This window comes from Felis catus, chromosome B4, assembly GCF_018350175.1.
Source record: "Felis catus isolate Fca126 chromosome B4, F.catus_Fca126_mat1.0, whole genome shotgun sequence".
Taxonomy (NCBI): domain Eukaryota; kingdom Metazoa; phylum Chordata; class Mammalia; order Carnivora; family Felidae; genus Felis; species Felis catus.
In genome coordinates this window covers 104,012,788-104,035,535 of record NC_058374.1, presented here as the reverse complement: position 1 = coordinate 104,035,535, position 22,748 = coordinate 104,012,788, and the positions used below count along the sequence as shown (strand labels likewise).

The following is a 22,748-nucleotide window of genomic DNA, read 5'->3' as shown; positions in this document are numbered from 1 at the left end:
TTATTTGAAAAATAAGGTACTTAAACATCTCCTTTTGTTTTCATGGTGTTCCTGTCTCATTTCATTTGGTGGAAATAGAAAAATCAATTAAAAAAACATCTAAAAGTGAATTTTTAAGTTTTTAATTTTCACTTGCTTTAGACATATATACTGTTAGCTTCTTAGGTGAAAATTATGGTAATCATCATTGACTTTCTGAATTGCTGGATGGTGCATCATACCACATATTTTAGACAGAATAATGGACATCAGTCTATGGCAACTAATTTTTTTAAATCACTTTGTCATCTTAGGTTTCAAAAATTCAATTAAATATAACATTTCTGTGGCTAAGAGGTATCAGCTGGTGTATGATAGAATGTTAATGGAGCAGGAATAAAATAGTCACAGGTATTACAATCTGGAAGCATATCATTGAGAATGGCCACATTTAGCACTGGATTATACAAAAGTACAAAGCTTTCACTGAGTGGAATCTACGTTCATAATGATGATATAAATAACAAAGATTGTCAATTGTAGCACTGTTTGACATAGGAAAAAAACCTAGAAAAACCTGGAAGAATACCTGTAAGAGCCTATTTCAATGGAATTTTGTGAAGTACTTAAGAAATGTTATATATATCTATATGGATTGCTATGAAAATATCAGTATATAAAATAATCAAGGTGTAAATATGGTGTACAATAAAAGCTATTTGAGCTTTATTTATTTTGAGAGAGAGAACACGTGTGCATGAATGGGGAAGGGGCAGAGAGAGAGGGAGAAAGAGAATCCTAAGCAGGTTCTGTATTGTAAGCATAGAGCCCACACAGGGCTTGATCCCACCAACCGTGAGATGATGGCCTAAGCCAAAATCAAGAGTCAGATGCTTAATCCACTGAGCCACCAGGTGCCCCAAAGCTATTTGAGTTTAAAAAAAGATATGTGCATACACATGTGTGTATCTATAGAAATTAAAATATTGTGTATAATATTTAATATATGTATAATATACAATATTTAATAAGATATGTATAATATAATAATGCAATAATATAATGTGACATAATATGTATAATTTTTGGAAGAATACACCAAAAAAAAAATCCCTGTTAACATTTATTGCTTGCAATGAGTGAGAGAGCTTTTGCAGTACCTTTTGAGAATTGTTTTCCATGTGCATGGTCTTACACTTAAAATTTCAAAACAAAAACACTTGTTAAAAAGAGAATACAGAAACCATATAAAATATTTAATAGTTTATTTACTTGTCCTAGACGAACGGTAGAGATTTGTTTACTCTCCCCATTTATCTGCCAAAAATATTTGTTTGGCTTGATTTGCCACTACTGATCAAGGCAAAATTCCAGGTGACAGGAACGTGAAGATATTTGGAATTAAAACCATTTCTATTTGCCTCACTTTTTTCTTATTCTAGTTAAATCCTCAAGAAGCAAAAATACAAGTCATAATTGGATTTATTATGTGAGTACATGCTTTGAGTAAGAAGTAAAATTAAGAAATCTTTAAAAAAGGAAATTTCTCAGAGACACTATTTCAGGAGGCAGATCTACCTTGTAACTACAGACTCTGGAAAAGGCAAAGTGAGATTATAAGTGTCAGAAAGGGCCACTGACATAGGCAAATGGGTAAGAGTTCATCCAGTACCAGAAAGGCAGGGAAGGCAGAGAAGCTAAAAGAGAGGAACTTAGTTTAAAAGAGCATAATTTGGGGCGCCTGGGTAGCTCAGTCAGATAAGGGTCCGACTTCAGTTCAGGTCATGATCTCGTGGTTTGTGAGTTCGAGCCCCATGTCGGACTCTGTGCTGACAGCTCAGAGCCTGGAGCCTGCTTCAGATTCTGTGTCTCCCTCTCTCTGCCCCTCCCCCACTTGTGCTCTGTCCCTCTCTGTCTCTCAAAAATAAATAAATAAATATTAAAAATAAATAAAAATAAAAAATAAAAGAGCATAATTTAATCCAACTGCTAAATTACAAAAACAAACAAACTAAAAACTAAAAACAAAAACAAAACAAAACAAACAAAGACAAAAAACAAAACCAAAAACTTAATGCTTTGGGTTGGGGTCAGAAATTTAAATGCAAACCAATTAAAATTGTAGCAATTTTTGCTTTAAATTAGAGCACTGGAGGATAAAAATGAGAGTTTTAAGCTCTGTTCTGAATGTGCTGTCCATGCTAATTTTGCATTTTGCTGTTAAGCTTGCTAATTACTGACATATATGTCCCTCAGCACACCTACAATAAATTCTGTTACTAGCCTCAATTACTGTACTGTACCACAATCTGGGAAGAATTCAAGGATGCCCTTTTCATCTGTTTCTCCCTAATATCCTTAATTAATTCCATAGCACCAGAATTAGAGAAAAATAAATAAGTTGAGCGGATTTTTTTTAAGTCAGGATTGAGGTGTTTTTCAATAAAAACCCATGTAAACCATATTTTAATTGAAGCTGAGAACCTAACCAAACAAACAAGCCTTGGCCACAGTGCCCTCTTCAAGGATCAAGGAGATGCGCAATTACAATGATCATATTCCTCCTTTTTCTTTAGTTTCTCACCAAAGATCCTGGCCCACTTGGTTAGCAATCCTTTGATTCAAAACTGCAAAGAGTAGCTTCCTGTTCAAAAGTATAACATTTCATGCTAGTCAGCACTCCATCAACTACAGGGTAGATTTGTCATTTAAACAAATTTTCTATCAAGTACAATGTGACCTATTTTCTGACCATTCTAAAGTAGACTTACCCCCTGAGGCATATTTCATCACAACTTCCTTTTTTATTTATTTATTTTTTTTGTGGACTTTGTGGTATGCTGGTAAATGTTTAACTTTCCGGGGTGGGTGGGGGGAGAAGAAAAACAAAACAAAAAACTTCGCATAGAGTATTTGCCAATGCACAGGGTGTAAATGCTCCCACCGTGGCCATTTGTACGTGATGTCACTGAAAGCAATGTTGGAATATTATGCACATAATTGGGTCTTGTGAACAGTGTGAACAAGTTTCAGCAGATCACTGTTTGTGGTTGTTACCACTACCTAAGATTACTTGGTATAAGATTACTAAGATTACTTTGTATAATGACTGTTTCTTCGTAGTTTATCTGTTTCCCTTCATAAAAACTAAGGTGCATAAGAAAAGGGATGTATCCTATTTTACCATCGAATCTCTCCAGCCATAAAACAGTGCCTGGAGCATAGCAAGGACATAGTAAGCAGTTTTTGTAAAACACGTAATTCTCCACTCGAAATTGAATATATTAAATGTTAAAAAATGTAACAGTAATAATTGCTTTTATTGAACCTTTCCCAAAGGTTGTGAGTTTTAAACATTTGGAAATATCTCCTAAGTAGATGTGAGAACGAGATAAGTCCAGCATCCCTTGTAAAAATCATTTTATCTTGCTTCTCTTAAATCTCTTAGGCTTTCTCAGTGGTGTATATAAGAGGTTGGGATGTATAAAGAAAAAAAGAAGAAACTTGTGAGCTTTGAATTTAAATTTCATTATAAAAAGATCAGTCACAATTTGCAATTGTGAAAACATAAAAATGTTCATTTCAAAATGAAACAAAAACATTGTTATATTCAATGAGTTAAATAGGCATAAACAAAATACCCTAGTACCAGAAAGACTTTGGACTTATTATATGTGCCATTGCCTGTGGCAGAATCAGAGTACAAGTTAATTATTATACTTATGATTTGCAGGATAACTGGTAATGTAAAAAAATGCAAATAAGACCGTACCACTGAGGAAAAATTATTCATATTTCAGATTTCTGTCTCTCAAAGTCTTTTTTCATTTTTTTGGAAAGAAATAAAAAATAATTAGAGTTGACTTTTTGTATTTTTATTTCATCTTTAATTTTCTAACATCCAACTCTGAATTAGTAACTCTTCATTTCATTCTGATGCGAGTGATTTTTAATGTAGATGCTACAATACAATGTTTTTTCTTACCTGCATTGTATTGGTACACTTCATTGTATGACGGACACAAAGTAGTTCATAAAAAGGTTCATTACATTTCTGTTAATTAGATTATCTTTCACAACCTGTCAAAGGCCCTCTTTAGGTTTTTCTTTTACTCCAGATTAAATAGCTTTCTTCCCCCCAAATATACACCATGTCTGTTCTCCCATCCCTGGTTTTGCTCTCCTGCTTCTGGGAATGCCCTTCTCCCTATCACTGTCTTTTGTAAACCTAATGTTATTCTAGACCCAGTTCCGTCATCAAATCATTCATTCTTTGCACAGCACTTAGTCACTAATTGAACTCTTTCGTGTTTGTTTATTACTCTGTTTATTGTCTTTCTCTCTCCCGCAGAATATAAACCAAGTGAGAATAATTGTTTACTGTAATATCCCAGTGCCTAGAACAGTGCCTAGTATATAGCAAGTGCATTAAGCATTTGTTAAATGAACAAAGTAATAATCAAAACAGATCCAAGGATTAAATAAATTTAGTAGGATTCTATATTTATGATGACTAAAAAAACACAAACATTTACATTCCAAAGTATAGTTTGGCACTTCATCTTAATCTAGTGTTATTTTGACAAAGCTGTGAGAATCAAGGAAGATAATGTGATATCTTGAATAAGTCAAAAATAATTTCTAACACCTAAGGTTGAAAGAACTCCAGTTTCAAGGTGCTATTTTCCTCATATGAAACTGTTTATTATACTCCATTTATAATCTAACTAAACTCATTTTCTTGGTATACTAATTCTTCATGCAAACACTCACTTGGTTTTGTCATATAATTCAAAAAGATTCAATTAAGTGAAACAGACCTTAACATAGGTTTGAAATACTTTTTTAGAAAAAACAGATTTTATATTTCAAAGTAGGTAGTCATTTTAATATTAATCTATATGGATATAGAATGGATTCAGGATCACACTTCTTTTCTCCTTTGACCTAAATTTCTTCCATGCATTCCTCTCTTTGAGGATAACTCAAGCATAACAAAAAGAGAGAAGAGATATTTTATATATACATTACATATATATATATGTTACATATATATAAACTACATATATATTATACATATTACATATATATTATACATATTACACAATTACAAATATAATATAAAAGGCTGAATTCCCTAAATCTTCAGTAATACAAAATGAGGTGTAATATTTCTTAGCAGAAAGCACAGGGGCTCTTGAACCTCGGTGCTACTATTCTTAAGCAAGATGCTTAACCCCTCTGCTCTCAGTTTACTTATCTATAAAATGGGATAACAATACCTACTTTTTTGGACTAAAAAGAGGAGAGAAACCAACCTGGCACTAAGCCTAGCATATAGTAAGTGCTCAATAATCATTTATTGAATTAATGAATTCCACTGAAAACATAGTTACTACACATATACTATACATGATTTAATGAAAGACTGTAGTGATTGTGTAACCCAATAGCTAAGGTACAAGCGTAATTACAGGTGTTTTACAATTCCCTGAGTAATACACAATCAACAAAGCAAAAAACATATGAATAGATCAAATATATTGACCTTGATGAAATGCTATGGTTAGTATAGTAGTGATCCAGGCAATTATTCACGAGACCTAAGTATGATCACATCTACTGAAGCAAAAGAAGAGGATAAGGAACTTTTCTTATGTGTCTGCATGTCTTAAGCAGACACTCACAAATACTATTGGAGATAGTCATTCATATTCTATAAAAAATAAATCTTAACAGATAATGCAGTGTTTGCTGTTAATTTTCTACACCTACATACACATAAGCTAAGACACTGAACTTGTCCCTAATAGAAATAATAACTAATGAATATATGGTGATTTGTGCTTTCTCTTACTTTTTCTTTTAATTCTTACAAAAGCCCACAGGGTCAACATAGAGAATGATAGAGCAAATTTTCAATTAGGGAGCTCAAGTTATAAGTATAGAAACACGTTATAAAATGTTTGGTGCTGGGGATATATCAGAAAACAAAAAGACAAAAAACCTAATTTTATAGACCTTACAATCTGGGATTTGTGTGGAAATTGGTACAATTATGGCTTTTAGACTTATGAATCAAGCCACTCAAACGCATATTCATAATAAACTATGTTGTTAAAAGAGCTACATTAGTGACCAAGAGATTCGTATGTTCTTTTCATCTTCAATTATTGAATGAGGTTGGATATTTGTGCAAATCCACAGAACATACTCTACTGTTTATTGTGCACAATTAAACTTTTCTCTGTTGTTTGATTTAAGGGATGTGAATAATGATAACCATAGTTGTTGCTTTGTCCTGTCCTTTCTATGCTGCTTGGAGCACTTACTTCATGGAATTCTCACAGCTTGCTCATTTTTTGTCTCCCAACTTGGACTGAGCACTGTCCAGGGAGAGGGCCAACTCTCTTTAATCTCTGCATGGCCAGCACCCAGCATAGTGCTTGCTGGACAGTTCATGTGGGATGTATGTTTGTTGTATGAGTAAATGTATATATACTTTACTGTTTCCAAAGCATGCTCACATGCAGAGTATCATCAGACCTTCACAAAACTCAGTTTGATTGCAGGGTAGAATTACTTCTCTCATTTTACAGAATCTCAGTGAAATGGAAGGTTATTAATTCCTTTGTTTGACAGATGAGGGAAGGGGATCGGTGAGAGATTACATGATTTCTGAAGAGCACATAACTAAGACTTGAATTTCAAGATCAGGGTTCTTTCTTAAACACTAAGTGAAAACACAGGCATTTTGAACTACTATTTTAAGTAGTTTAGGATCTATTTGGTGTGTGGCCAGGCATCTTTGACTTGTTCGAATCATTGGTGAAATCTTGCTTTTTTTTTTTTTTTTTAATGTAGAAAATGGGATAGAAAAGATCTTCAGAAACCAGTGGTTTCTATAATCTGAAGACAATGAAGTAGATAATATGCAAATATTTTGCTATAAAACAGTGTCTGCCTCTAAGAGTAGATTGCTAGCCAAAACAATTCTGCTTTGTCATAGGGAAGGGGATGGAGACAGCCTTGTCGTTTTCGATCCTGAACCCACAGTCATCACCATTCTGCTTATATAAGATTTCTATATGCTCCTTATTTTCTTGATCAGAAAATGAAAGTCCCTACAGTGGCAGGATAGTGAAAACAGTCTGTTGGGGTGAAGGGGTCACAGTCAGTATTTGAAGGTCTAGTCATGGAATCTTGATCAACTGACTCTAAAATGACCCTTTTAATAGCATCATCTCCTCCTAGACCACAGGCTACATGAAGGCAGGAACTGTCCTGAACCCCCAAGTCAGACCACGGCACAGGGCATGGAACACTCCTAGCTAATTTCCTGTCACACATGCTAATTAATCAGTAAGTGGCAACTCTCAGTAACCACTGACTGACTATAAATTAACCCGACAAACTGCTAGGTACCTGGTACATGTTCTTCAAACCGAGTGATAGAAATTTCCCTTTGTGTTTTTTGATTCAAAATCATTTTTAAGAAGTTTGTGTTTAAAGTAAGTAATTTTCTAGGCAATACACTCAGGTCCCTAATGGAGACGTAATGATGGAACCCTGGCCTTAAGTCAGTTATCTTATATACTGTTACAAGTCAACATTCCAAAGGGGGGGGGGGTACTTTAACAGAAATTAACAGCAACTATAATGAAATCCCAACATTTCTGAACTAGAAGCATTTTGTCTCTAAGGGATGGGATTACCGGATTGACAAATTCTCCGAATCTGAAAAAAAAAAAAAAATCCATCTCTCCATCTCCCTCCCTCTCCTCCCCATCCGCTTTCACTCCGCCTCCCCCCCCACCCCCCCCCCACCCCCAGGCACACCTACACTCTGACCATTTTTATTTGAGTGGAAAGTTGAAAGCGAACACCACACCGGCTGCACCCATCCGGCGCTCGCTGGGGTGGCATAGCAAAGTTCTAGGGCAGAGCCTTCCTGCCCGGAGCCCGCGATGCAGCCGCCTTCCGATACCTGCTCAGCTTCACGCCGCAACTGAAGGTCCGCCTGCCGCGGAACAGTTGCGTCTCCATCTGGCTGCCAACCCACCCAAGCTTTCTTCTCCTCCACCACCACCACCTTCCCTCCTTCCCCCCGCCTCCCCCGCCTTTCCGTCTTCCCTCTCCACCCCCGCCCCCAATCTCCTCCTCTTTTTCTCACTACAAGCGGTTGCTGATGCTGAAGCCGAGCGTCACTTCGGCTCCCACGGCAGACATGGCGACATTGACAGTGGTCCAGCCGCTCACTCTGGACAGAGGTAAGGGAGCGGCTCGCCCGCCAGCCCAGTGCGAGGTTATACCCCTCTGCCTGCCCCTCTGCCCCTGCCAACTCCCACCGGGACAGCCGGACGCGCTCGAGCAGGGGCTGCGGGGCGGGCGAAAACGAGCGAAAACGAGCGTAGAAGGCGTTCGCGCCAGGAGCAGGACACTTTCTTCCCCTTTCTCTGCCCGCCACGTCCCCACTGCCCCCGCACGCTGCACTCGCCCGGCCGAGGGATGCCTTCGTCGGGCTCTGGCGCCCCCGCCGCCACTCCCAGCCCCTCACCGGGTCGCCTAGGGGCCGCCGGCTTTGTTGGAGCTGAGGCGCAGGGACCGGTAGGCGCCCGGGCTCGGGGCTGGAGAGGGGCAGGGAGGAAGCTCGCCGTGCCGGGCGAGGGCGCCTGCAGCCGGAGACCAGGGAAGCCTGGCGAGAGAGCCGCCTGCTAGCCAGCGCGGCCCGGGGGGGGGGGGGGGGAGGGGGGGAAGGGGAGGGGGGGTCCAGGAGGGAGGAAGTTTGTCCGGACGCCGGGGAGGACGAAGGTCGGTCCGGCTGCGGGTGCTCAGGCGGCCGCCCGGGGGCGGAGGAGGCGCACCCGGGGTGGCCTGTGCCGGGGCGCACTGCTGCCGGGCTGCGGCGGCGGGGAGTCGCCCTCGGCCGAAAGGGCAACGCGGGGCGCGGGCAGCAGTGGCCGGGCTAGGGGCGCAGCGTCGCTGCAGCGGAGCCCGACTCTGCTCGGCTTCGTGCTCCGAAGGTGGTCGGGGTCTCCTCTGCCCCCGCCATCCGCAGCTCTCCGGTGGTGGCAACTCAGTTTCTCCTGCCCCAGCCAGCCTGGTTTCTCTCCCAGCCCGGGCGCCAGCGCGATGCCGGGGCTGCGGAAGGCGCCGGGACGCTGCGCAGGCTGGGTTGAAATTCAACTTCTGACCCGCGACCCTCGGCGCCCTGCTCTCTGACTTGAATGGGGGAAGCAGTGTTTGCTTCCCCCCAGAGCCTTGCCAAGCCTAAGGCTAGAAGGCTCCGCTGCGCTGGGGGCCTCTCTGGAGCGCGCGTGCGAGGTTATACCTGTGCCTGTGTGTTCAGGTTTCCTTTCTGGCTTCCGACGTCTAGTTATGTTGGCGCTGGAGTCCCACGACGCCGCCGCAGCGGAGGACACCTGCTCGTCCCGGCCCGCAGCGGCCGGATTTAGGACCCTGGGCGGCCATTTGGAGATGGTGTGCTCAGTCGAAGATGATTTAGTCCGATGTGCCTCTAAAAATACTCTTCTAGCAGATTAAACTGGACTGTGGAGCAAAGCAAAAGAGCATCCTGCTGCGAGTACAGTGCAAAGCCGGTGAACTCAGTAGGGCTTTAATTTGGAGAGACTGAGGATGACTTTAACGCAATCTGTTGGCGCCAGAACAGATATTATGTGGTGCCCATAGCAACCTTACTTGGGGTAAGAGTTGAGAAATTAGCCAAAAAAAAAAAAAAAAAAAAAAGTAATAATTGATTTTGTGTTGGGAAATGTTGATTTGCAAGTTAGTAAATTAATAACAGTACTTAAAGAGCTCAGAAATGCACTCTATAATCCATGAATGCACCCCAGTATCATCATCTATACTAAGCAGGATAAATCCATTGCCACTAAGGGCCGAACAGATGGCGAGCTATTAGAAATTATAGATTTCCCATGAATTTCTGTTTTAATGTAATGGGCTCTTATATTGTCCCATTACTAAATCAGTCTTTAAACATCCCAAGTAAAACGACTACATTGGGAGAAAAAACAAACTCCAAGAAAACTGCATACCTGGGCAATTTTACATATTGCTACCACTGAAAATATTTCACTTTTTGGATTTTATCCTGACCCTTAGATTCCTTACTCAGTTGTGGAGAAGAACTGCAGTCAGACCTAGATCTATTCTTAAAGTTTGTTCTTGTTCACAGCCAGACAGTACCTGTCCTTTCCAGTGTGATTAGGTCCGTTTAGTAAGTAGCTCAAGAGGCAAAATGAGGCTGTGGATGTAACTGAATAAATTAACCAGAAGCTAACTGCAAAGTATGTAATTAATGGATGATGGGTTATTGACATCATTGCTGTGCATGAAGTCAAATATTTTTCCCATACCTTATTAAAATGTGATTAATTAATTGATTAATAGCATCATTCAACCAATGAAAGAAGGGGTTCTGAAAATGTTCCTACAAAAAAACCAAAGTCTTTTAAAAAAGGCAGCATAATAATATGTACGTTGGTCCCATCTAGTTATAACTGTCATACTTACATTGGATGGCTTGGTTAGCATCTTTGGGCATCAGTTCTTTTGGGGGGAGCAGGGGCGTTGTTTGTTTTGGTTTGGTTTGGTTTTTTTGCTCCATAAGGAATTTAGATGAGATGATTCTGACACTGTGCAGCTTTAACAGTCTATAATTCGATTAGTTGCAATCAGAACTCAGTGTCTGGTCATCTACTGCAAGGTTTTCCAGATTACTCCCTCTCCCAGGTTGTTGTGGTGCCCTTTGATGTGCTTGGAGGTCACTCACTGATTTGGCCCTATCAAAGCATTTCTCACATGCTGATGATGTATCTGTCTCCTTACTGAATGGTGCTCCTTGAGGGAAGAGACCATTTCTAAAATCATCTTGGTATTCTCTGTGCCTGTCATAGTTCCTGATGCATAGTAGATCAAAAATTAATGTAAGTTAGTGTAAGTGAACTAAGGACTGCAGTGATTTAAGCAATGTTAAAAGATAGGGATTTAGTAGTGAACCAAGGTACAGTTCATAGATTCGCAATATTTTGGCCCTGGGAAAGATGGCAGGAAGAACACAGGCCAATGATTCTTAACCTTTCTTTTCCATTGTGTGCTTGTTGGATTCCAATCAGTAACCATAGCTCACCAAAGTTATGATTAATAACCAAGAGGAGTTGGGGCAGGTGGGCAAAGGAGAAGAAGGAAAGAAGATGCTTGACCAGACCTTCCAAGGGCATCTCAGCAAACCTAAAGCATGAATCCATAGTTTGATTTTTTTCTAGCATCTTTCCTTTTCAAGTGAAAAATATTGAAGAAGCAATGATAAGTATTTTCAAGGTTACTCTACTAGTGAGTGGGACATTTTATGCTAAAATTTAGATTTTCTTGTAAAATTTAGATTTTCTTGTTTGATGCCCTTTGGCACCATAAACTGATTTATCTAGAATCTTCAGGGCAAAGGTCTTAATTAAAGAAATCAAACCTACGATTGAAATTAAGATTTACTCCTCCCAGAATTTAAAAGATACTATCTGAAAGCAAGACCCTCAGAGGTCTGCACTAGCTTCTTGGATCTTATTTGGGAAGAAAGCCTTTGCCAAGATCAGACTGGGCCCTGGAAAGGATGAACAGAGTTACTTAAGGTTTTCACCACTCTGTGCATATTCCAAACTCTTTTCCACCTGTCATTAAGACCTCAGATTAACCCTGTGTAGGCCTCTGGGTGGCTATGAGCCAGAGTAGGCTCCTGTTCACTCTGGTCCCAGTACTTTGGATTCTTCACTAACCCATTGAGTGCCTGGTATAAGCCAGACCCTACTGTGGAATTGGTTAATACAGTGGTAAGCTAAACAGACATAATTCTAGTCTCTGTGGCAATTAGAGCCCATGGGGGGGAGAGAGATTAATACACACACATACACCTGCACACACACGTACACAATTTACTCATTCAATAAATATTCATTCCTTGAATGTATGTATCATATATGTGTGTGTATATAGTATATATATATATACTATAGAAATGCCAGAAACAAAGTTTCTGCTTTCCTGGTCCTTAAGAGCGTAGTGGGGGGTAATAGATAATAAATAAGGGATTAATTAATTAATTCAGCAAATAAGTATTAAGTGTCAGCCTTATGGAAAGCACTGTTTTCAGGTTTGTGGCTAATGAGCATAAGAGATAAAGTCTAATGGAGTTTATACACTAATGAATGAGTCACTTACAGAACATATACACATAAAACTTTAAGTGCCAGGAAGAAAAAATAAGACTGGGTCAGGGACAGGGGCAGGGGCTGCTGTTGTGCATATGATAGTCAAAAAAGGTCCTCCTTCCTAAATGGATGATGCTTGAGAAAAGATCCAAAGGAAATGAAGCAAACTTTGCAGATGTCTTGGGGAATGCATTCTGGAGAAGGAGGTCACGTGTGCAATCTGGGAAAACAAGGAAGTTAACATGAAAATGGGAGCACAGGGAAGACTGGTGGAAAATGAATGTGTGAAGTTGGTGGCCAGGGGTCAGATGATGGATTTTATGATTAGGATTTTAGATTGGGGTTGAAAGTATGAAGTACTATGAAGACAATGGAAATGACAAAAGGATGGAGACTAATGGGGGAGGACCTATTTATTTAGATTGTGCTGGTCAAGGTAAGCTCCATGAGAAAGGAAAATTTAAACTGAGTTCTGATATATTAATAAGATTCTTAGGAACGGCATTCTGGATAATTCTGGATAAAGGGAAGAAGACCCTAAAAGCAACTAGTACGTGTATATCTTGACTACCATCCCATTAATACATCTATAACCAAACATATAATCAAAAAGAAAAATTACCAAGAAGTAATAGCACTCTAGGTATTCATCCTAGGATAGGAATATGGTTTCAAGTATACTAAGAGAAATCTATAGATCAGCTTTTGCTTCTTATTACTAGGCTAAAATATCATATAATTAAACTTTCAAAGGCATACCGAACACTGTAATTTACATGTCACTATGCATAAATCTACATGTCGAACCCAAGTGGTCGTAATATGAGATATAGTTGCTTTTAGTCTAGTATTTTATATTAGTGATATAGGAAGTAGTGCCTATAACTTACCCTTGTGGCAAAGAGGAGAGGCTGATAAGGAGATTAGCGTGGAGTCTTCTCTGCCAGAGTTTAAGATGTTTATAGCAATTCTTCCCTACACCAGAGGTTAGTTTGCCCCATTATAATCTCTAAAACCAGGAATGACCTTCAGCTAAACTCAAGAGAACAAAGCAGGATGCAATCTACGATACTTAACACTTTTGTAACAACACAGGAATACTTCACTACATTCAAGACTCCATGGATTTAGGTACTTTCTTAAATATAGTAGTTCAGACTCTCCTTCACTCTCCATCTCAAGGTTGGAAAAGGAAATACAACAGAATTCTTCAAAATTTCACGTCTGTGTAACTTCTCCCTCTAACTTTAATCAGAGGGAGATTTTTTTTTTAAATCATCATTCATAAACAAATAATACAAAACCAGGTCTTGGAGAAATAGGGATAAATAAAGCAATTGCTAGGAGTAATTAAAATTACCTAATTTTAAATATTTGAGACTTTGTTAATGACACAATTGATAGTTTATAATCTGTATTAGGTGCCTATTTAAAATAAAATATTGTCAGTCATCGAACTTTTTTCTGTGAATTAAATACAACTTGGTTAAGTCACAAAAGTATAAATGGAAATCTTGATTCCTGGCTTCTAAAAAGAATTTTAATCTAAGATATTGATTAAACAAATCTTGATGTGTTTTCCCTTTTAAAAAAATAAAACTTTTAGTCCTTCAGAAATTCTAATATAAAACCTAAAACCAAGAGCTTATATTTTGTGGGTTTCAACCTTATGGGGGAAAAAAAACCGAAATTGAATGCAAATGAAAATCCCATGGGCACCACACTTTTCATGGAATTTGTGATACATTAAAATTTTTCTTTCTTTTATTTTCACTTTTCAAGGCATGCAGAGCTTATTACTTTATATATCTCCCAATTCAAGCCTTGGGCAGCATATAGCTTTCTAATCGACTGTATTCACCAGTTTTTATAAAATCTATATTTGCCTGAAAATTGCTTTTGTTCACAGTCCAAAGGGACTTGCCCCTTTTCTCTCTCCTTACTATTTTTTTTAACATGAGGAGAGATTAAGAAAGGAAAATAAAAATTAAATTAGTTCAGGGTGCCTGAGTGGCTCAGTGGGTTAAGCATCTGACTCTAGATTTCAACTCAAGTGATGATTTCACGGTTCCACAGTTCTTGAGTTTGAGTCCTGTGTCAGGCTCTGCACTGACAGTGTGGAGCCTGCTTGGGATTCTCTCTCTCCTTTCTCTCTGTGCCTCCCCCCCCCCCTTGTTCTATTTCTCTCTCAAAATAAGTAAATAAAAATTTAAAAAAGTAAGTTATTTCTTCTGTTGCTTTAAAGATGTATGCCCCAGTGATCATGATTGTGGAGAAAAAAAGAAGAGGGGTTGACTATATACGGCTCTTGTCCTAAAACCTTCTCACAGCAGCAGCCAGAATGTTTTAGTCTACAAACATTAAGTGCTTGCTTGATTTCTCATGTTTTCTGTGAGCTTCACTACCCATTAAAAAAAATACTTTCACTGAACTTTTTTTTTTGGCAAATCAATGTTTGAGTCTTTCATTCTGCACTATATAGTTACAGAACTATGAGGGATCACAACTAGGACTTAACTATTAGTAAAGAAAAGGAAACATTGAGAGAGTAGCATCAAATGTATACTGGATCTTAGGGATGCAATTCTAAGTGCAAAGCCAATAGAGAGTTCTTTTCTTAGTCTTGACATCTGTCGATTAGGATACAGTCTTCGTCAGATCAGAGACCATGCTGGATTTGTTTATGTAGAGCCCAACACATTGTCTGGCACATAGTTGGCACACCCTTAATATTTGTTGATTGAATGAGTGAATGCAATTGACCTAGCTGGACTCGTTATCATGGACACATTTTTAGTGCTTAAAAAACAAAGCCTTCCAACCTATAATAATATGAAAGGGATGACTACCTTACTTTATCACTTTGTTTCTGTGCTTATGTGTAACAAACTCCTAAGAGTGACAGCTTTCCCCGGCCAAGAAAGGATGTGAAGTGATGGTATTGATATCATAGCCTACTTCCATTGCTCACCTCCACCCACTATTTTAACTTGTTATTTGAACCACATAAACTAAGGCCAAAATACAACTGAAAAGCAACCCCATCCCCCCCCAAAAAAAAGTGTGTGTGTGTGTGTGTGTGTGTGTGTGTGTGTGTGAGGGGGAGAGGTCTAGCAGAATTTCCTCTACACACACACACAAACACACACAAGCTACACTGCCTCATCCTTTTTTAAAAAATTACAAATGGATGAATGAGAAAGCTGTGTCTTGATAAAGCAGTTAAAATGGATTTAATTTGAAATCACTCTGTGTTGGCAAGTGAGCACACATTTTAAAAGTCATATTGATTACATCAATGATTTACTAATGGTTTAAGTGATAGACATGTTGTTTTATGATTGAATTTTACCACCGTTATGTGCTAGCTGAATTTGAAGACTGGTCTTATAAAATATAAATATGCCCAAGGATTACTTGCAAAAAAGTTATGTTGAATTGAAACTTATTTTGAAGTTATACTCGGATAGTTATCTGTATTGGACAGAAAACTATAGCTTCTTTTTTAAACTGATGGTAATTTCCCACAGAAATAATGTGGCTATTTCAGGTCCAGCCAGTTCTGCTATTTTTGTTTACTTGCTCAGTGTGGTGATAGTTCTGATATTTCAGTATAAAATCTGTGGTTTTTTTTCCTACCAAAGAATTATCTGTAATCAAAAAAGGATAGGATAATGGGAATCCAAAGTGACACTACAAGTTAAGCCCCCAATTTATGCGGGGAAGAAAACCATTAAATTACAGCTGAATCTATTTAATAATAATAAGAGAGGTGGGGAATATGGCTGAGAGACTCCTGAAAGAGGTCTTTGAGAAAAATTGGGGAAGAGCAGTAATTGCTCATGGACAAATATCCTGGGTTCCAAAAAGGTGAGAAAAGTGTCTTAGGAGACTACCGTTCAATCTACTGTTTTTGCTTTCTGGCAAAAAAAGAAAAAAACTCTAGTGATATTAATAAAAGAATGGGATATTGGCACTTATAAAAGAAAGTGGTGATCCCACAGAGCCTACGTGGGATCACTAAGAATGGATCTTGTCGAATTTCAAGTGTGTGCTATGGCCCTACCATCCTCATGACACCCATGACATCACAACTTTTATAGAAGCCTTGTGGAAAATGTAGAAATACGTCAAGTGGATGATTGCACTTTTGGATTTCTAGTGGTTGAAACACTACTTACTACAAGGCAGTTTGCTTCTCTGTCCTATTCGACATGGTTACTGATATTTTGGATGAGAGTCCCTAGAAGATTTATGTAGGTGACATAGAACTAGGAGGAATAGCAAATTATTTGAGAAACCCTATCAATATTCTAAAATTATACCTAGCTGGAATAGCAGGTTACAATATAAGAGAAAAATATAGGGACAGTGAATATAGCCTCCATTCATTCATTCATTCATTCATTCCACTGGGAAAAAAGGAGCCAGCCTTGACTATTTATTGCTCTTGGTTAGACTGTCCAGTGAATACTGCCCCACTAGACTCCACTCAGTTACTTTGAAAACCACAGACGGGCCATGTCATCATGACTCAGTCCTGGGCTGGAGTTAGGGGTGGTGTCAAATGGCAAAGATGCATTCCACAGCCCGCCTGCCTGATTTTGAAGCCCTGCTTTTCTGTTTACTAGCTCTGCAAACTTCCAAGGTTGCTAGACCGCTTTGAATCTCCATTGTCTTATCTGTAAAATGGCAAATGACAAAAATAGCACTAACTCCATGAAATGTTGGCTTTAAATGAGTTAATATGTATGAAGTAGTTAGAACAGGTCATCCTAGGAACCACTCGACAATGATAATTATTTCTTCCTTGAGTCCTGGAAGTTCTGTACTTCCACCCTACTGCCAAGGGGCAAAGACAGAAGATATTTCTTGTCTTCAGGCTATACTAAGAGGTAGAAATTATTTATTTTGGTATTCTCTAGAAGCAAGATGCATTTGGAAGTGCCTGGAGGTTGAAACCAAAAGTTTCCTCATTTGCCGACTTCCTCTCCCCAGATCACTTCTTTCTTGATGCTTAAATGACACTTTTCTTCATAATTCTATTGGAGTACTTACCACACAGGATTAACTTTTCTTTTTCTTTTACACTGCTGTCACCCTAACAACATAAGTTATTTACATCTATCTTTGTGTACCCATTGCCTATCACAGTGTATTAAATAAATCACTGGTTTGTCTTCACATGTTGCATAGTTTTGTGGGGGGATAAGATTAGGTAAATGAGCTGGTGGCGCAAGATGATAGCTTTTTATTCAAGAAAAAATTCCCTACACCTATTCTGCCCAAAATTCAAATGAGTGCCTTCCAGGAATCAGTGAAAATCCTTTTACTGGATTATGGGAAATGTACAGACAAAAGTTGAATGACAAACTGGAAAAGCTACAGAATGACTTTAAGATTCAGTAATAGCTTAAGACAGGGATTTGAGTTTATGTAGATGTTCATTGTTTATGTTTGATTTGATTTATATGCAGATATCAAACAAATATGTATTAAATAGTTGACTGGGGAAAATACAACCGAAAACGACTTTTTAACTCCTTTTTAGGACTATTTAATTGTTAGGCATCACAAAATGCTGAGAAACATACATGTGCCCCTCAGAGGTGTGAGCTCTGGTCCAGATGCCTGGGTTCAAATTCTACTTATCCTTGCCTCCTCCTTGGTATGTAAACTTGGCCTGTTGCTACCCTCTCTGTATTTGAGTTTTCACCTGTAAAATTGAAAATAGTATTTCTTTACCTCCTGAGATTGCTATAAAAATGAACTGGGAAAACATATGCAAGTGCTTAGAACTTCCAGGTCCATACAAGTGCTCAATACTGATTGATTATTCCCCACCTCTTCTCCCCAGGGCATGCATTTCCCCCAGTGCAATAAATGGGAAGTGCACACGCTTCAGTTTCAGACACAGAGATTTGAATTGCAATTCTGCCACTTACTATCCGTGGACACTTAAAATATTGCTTATTCTCTCCACATCTTAGTTCTCTCATTCTTAATGCAGGGATGACATTCACTTTGTGTGGGGATACAGTCCTTTGATTCTTCCTTCACTTAGTCATTCAAAGAGGAGTGAATGAGAGTCTACTTTGTGCCTGGTAGCAAGTCAAGGGCTAGAGGTAGAGCTTGCAGTCTAGGGAAGATGGACATTAAGCAGATGACTTATGATAACATAATTTAAGGATTATAATAATAGCTCACACATTGAGCATTTACTACATTACACTGCATCACATTACATAGACTACTACACAGCCAGGCGTTGCACGTAGATCTCGTCTTTTTTTTTTTTAATGTTTATTTATTATTGAGAGACAGAGAGACACAGAGTGTGAGCGGGGGGGGCGGGGGGGGGGGAGACACAGAATCTGAAGCAGGCTGTAGGCTCTGAGCTGTCAGCACAGAGCCCGATGCGGGGCTCGAACTCACTATCTGCGAGATCATGACCTGAGCTGAAGTCAGTCGCCCAACCAACTGAGCCACCCAGGTGCCCCACGCATAGATCTCTTCTTATTTCATTCCAGTTAGTCGTCAAAATGAGCCTTTGAGGCAGATGCTATTAGTATTTTGAAGATGTGGGAATTGGAGCCTTAAGAGGCTAAATAAAGTGATCGAGGCTCAGGCTGGTTTATTCTTGAGGCCTGCAGCTTACTCACTATGCTACACTGGAGAGCAAGGGCATAGGTCTGTAACAGGGTCTGTATCAAGCTTTGAGGAATTTGAACTTACTTCTAAGGGACAGAAGATGCAGAGGTGCTTGTAAAGTCTTCAGGAGACAAACAGACAGAAGGCACACCAGGAGAGCATGTGACCCTGGACTAAAGAGAAATGACTTTCTCCAATGCTCGCAAAAAGGACCTTATACTAATGTTGGTAAAGATTAACGTAAGTGATATTTTAAAAAATTTTTTTAGCTTTTATTTTTATTTTTGAGAGACAGAGAGAGACAGAGCATAAATGCAGGAGGAGCAGAGAGAGAGGGAGACACAATGTGAAGCAGGTTCCAGGCTCTGAGCTGTGCAGCACAGAGCCTGACGCGAGGCTGGAACCCACAAACTGAGATCATGACCTGAGCCGAAGTCGGACGCTTAACCGACTGAGTCACCCAGGTGACCCTAAGTGATATATTTTACAAGTTTAGCACAATTATTATAAAATAGCAAGTGTTTAATAAATGGTGGTGCTTACTGTTGATTTCTTAATACCGAAGAGCAAAATACTCCTAAATGCTAGTATCACGAAGTACTAGCAATATTCTGTTCCTTCCCATGTTGTGCCAGTGAACCTAGAGAAAATGACTGTGGCATTCAGATTACCTTTCAGTGACCTATATTGCACTGCCAAAATTTCTTTAATAGACATAGAATTTTGACAGGCTCTTATAAGTGAGTGATAATAGTGTCCCAAATCCCCTTTCCTTACAGTCCTTGCCTCTAAGTGGGATTAGTGAGAGGAATTTGGGAATATAGTAGGACCTAAATTTCAGACCCAAAGAAAATTTGACTTCTTTTTCTTCTTCCAAATTAGCTTTAAATATCTTGAAGATTATAAATACTCTCTGCTTACTCATTATTATTAAAATGCATGCACTGAGGTTTTAATATGGATTCCAGTGGTCCAAGTAATGCTGTATTTGCTTAGCATTAAATGTGAAAGAGATGTTCCATCTAAATAAAACTTAACAAATAGCTGAAGTTTATTCCTTGAGGCCCCAAACTTACTAATTTTTAACCTAAAAATTCATTTACTTTCCTTCTTTGGTACAGTGTATGTTCTCCAGAAAGTGGGATTTTTATAAAGGAATTGTGGAAGATAAAACAAAGAAGTCAGTGAGGCTTAATGCACATTACCGAAGGAATGATGAGGTACTTATTTGGCTGGCTCAAAGGGAAATTCTGCGTCTCTCCTGCTTCTCAGACCTATTTTAGTTAGTTGAGGTTGACAGATAACCTGCCTCTGGATAAATGAACAATTCTGGATCACGTAGGCACTCATTTCTTCTGATGTCACACACTTTCCAAGCATTGCCAATTTGGCGTCCAAATGATAACTGTAAATAGCAAAATGTTAAGTTGGGCATATGTTATGGACTGACTGTATCTCTCCCCTTCTTATTTGTATGTTGAAGCCCTGGTCCCCAAGATGATAATATTTGGACATGGGGACTTTGGAAGGTAATTAGATTTAGATGAGGTCATGAGCGTGGAGCCCCAAGATGGGATTATTGCCCTTATAAGAAGACATCTGAGTTTTCTCTTCACTGATTGAGTATACACATCCAGAAGGCAGAGGCTGCAAGCCAGCAAGTGAACTGAAGGAACGGAGTCTGCTGGCACCTTGATCTTGAACGTCGCAGCCTCTAGAAATATGAGAAATAAATACCTTTTAAGCCACCTATTCTATGCTATTTTGTGATATCTAAGTCATTGCATTGACTATATTGACGATATCTATAGTCACTCTGAACTAAGACAGTGTAACATTCACCCCACGGTCTTGGCCTTAGCAACCCTCTGTCCTAGCAGCTAAACCAACTAGCCATAGGCAAGATGTGTTGTACATAGACACACACTAAAGCATGCCTAATTTCCTACCTAATTCCATTTTCTCCCCTCTCCGGGTTTAGAAATCTCTGTTTTACATGTACTAACAAGTTTTCAAAGCGTCTTCTCTGGGATTGCTCTCCATTGTTTTCAGGGCTTGAAAAGAAAATACATTTCATTTATCTTTCTTAAAAGTTTCTCTGGAATATTTTTCAAGAGGAGATTTTCTATTTGCAAATTATATCTTTTCCAAATGTAAAGGATCGCTCACTAATGTTGTCTTATATTCAAATAATACTTTACCGATCTGTTATTGATGCAGGCCTTTGCTTATCTTGCTGTTACCTTCCTTTTTCTATCTGTGGTTGTAGGCCCTAGGGTGTATAGTATACGTCTTTAATTTAGCATAGTTGTGCTTCAAACAATATACCTCGCTGCTCACTCCCATCTTTTGTGCTATTGTTGTGCCCATGTTGGAAACCAATGATTCACAGCTACTAATTTTGCTTTGAACCAGGGGTCACAGGCTATAGCCCCCCAATCCCATCCAGCCTATGAGCTAAGATTGTTTGTTTTTACATTTTTAAATGGTTAGAAGACTCAAAAGAATATTTTGATGGATGAAGATTCTATTAAATTCAAATTTCAGTGCCCATAAGTAAAGTTGTATGGGAACACATCCATGGTCATGCATTTACATTTTGTCCATGGCTGTTTTCTAGCTACAGAGGCAATGTTGAGAGTTGAGGAGCTGTGACAGACCATTTGGCCTATAAAGCCCACACTGCTTACTATCCGATTCTCTACAGAAAATGCTTGCTGACCTCTGCTTTTAGAGCATTAAAAAAATAGAGAAGAGAACATGTGTTTTGTATTTACCTTCAATTTAAACATTTGAGCGTCTTCACCCTCAGCTTTTAGTCTTCTCAGTCTTAGTCACCTGTGTTCCAGAGGGTTCTTTCGTCTTGCTCTCTGCCTTCCCCCCAAGGGCAGACTGCTCTTGCTTGTTACTTGATACTTATTAGTCTAGGAGGTGGGGGGAGGAGAGGTTTCTCTGTTTTCCTGGCCCAGCCTCAGTCTCAGGAAGTCCCTATAACTAAGTCTCAAGAATGGGGCTTTCTCAGTGATAATGCCTGTCTTTGTTCTACAGACTAAAAATTGTGCCTTCATCATTGGAGGGTCTTATGTGGGAGAGTTCCTGGTGGTAGGGGATTTCTAATAGCATTCGCATAAGATCCTGGAACTAGGACTGTTTTTCCTCTTCTTTTTCCTCCCCCTTGTTGTGGAGGGTTTTTTTCTTTTACTTTCTCTTGGTTGTAATGGGTCTTCATTTCTGGTCCTCATCTTGGTCCATTCTTTCTCATGAGCTCCCAGTAAACATTTGTGGAAAAAAGCCTATGAATATTTGCCTGTGCTCATTCTCCCTCTCAGCTTGGAAGAGTTTCTATACCCTTGCAGCTACTGTTTTGCCAAGTTAACTCACCCTGTGTGAGCTATAATTCATACTAACCTAGTTGAGTAAGGAATTGTGTTCCCAGTTGGGAAGACAGGCTTTGCAAGCTTTTTTACAGCCTAGTTAATTTTTGGTACTGATTTGCACATCTGAGTATCTATTAGGTTAGGTAGACTGTCTTTATGTTGTTAGTCATATTTCACATTAAAATCTAATTTAGAGACTAATTTGACTGAATCTGTAATATGGTAGACTGAGCTAACACAGAACCTCTCCCATTACAAGCATCAAGATGTGCCAGATAAAATCTAACAATTATAAAACTATCTATAGCTGAGATTGCAAGGGAGAAAGAATAATCTCCAGGTGCCAAAAATGAAAAGGGAGGTGAAGGCTAGAATGGTAGTGATTTTGAGCTGACATCTTGGTAGAAGTGAAGGGGAAGGGAGATGAAAAATGTGTCAAGTGGTTCTAGACTTAGAAATTCGCCCCATGGCTGGGGGCAAAGCAGGAACTGGGGGTGAGGTATTAGATATGCACTCC

General features: G+C 39.1%; 1 protein-coding gene and 1 long non-coding RNA gene across 3 annotated transcripts in view; one reads left to right on the top strand and one right to left on the bottom strand.

Moving 5' to 3' along the window:
* Positions 1–4,461: 4,461 nt before the first annotated feature.
* LOC111561397 lies at positions 4,462–7,962 on the bottom strand. Its single transcript, XR_002743956.2, has 2 exons — positions 7,831–7,962; positions 4,462–7,716 (listed from the first exon to the last, which is right to left on the bottom strand). It is a non-coding gene; the product is annotated as an uncharacterized LOC111561397 (long non-coding RNA).
* LIN7A (lin-7 homolog A, crumbs cell polarity complex component) overlaps positions 7,862–22,748 on the top strand; it is a 125,978-nt gene continuing 111,091 nt past the window's right edge. The window contains exon 1 of one of the 2 annotated variants that reach the window (XM_023257278.2): positions 7,862–8,249. In XM_023257278.2, coding sequence (XP_023113046.1) covers positions 8,168–8,249 — 82 coding nt within the window. In that variant the 5' untranslated portion in view covers positions 7,862–8,167. The remainder of the gene's footprint in view (positions 8,250–22,748) is intronic. The other variant, XM_003989077.6, reaches the window with a different exon arrangement.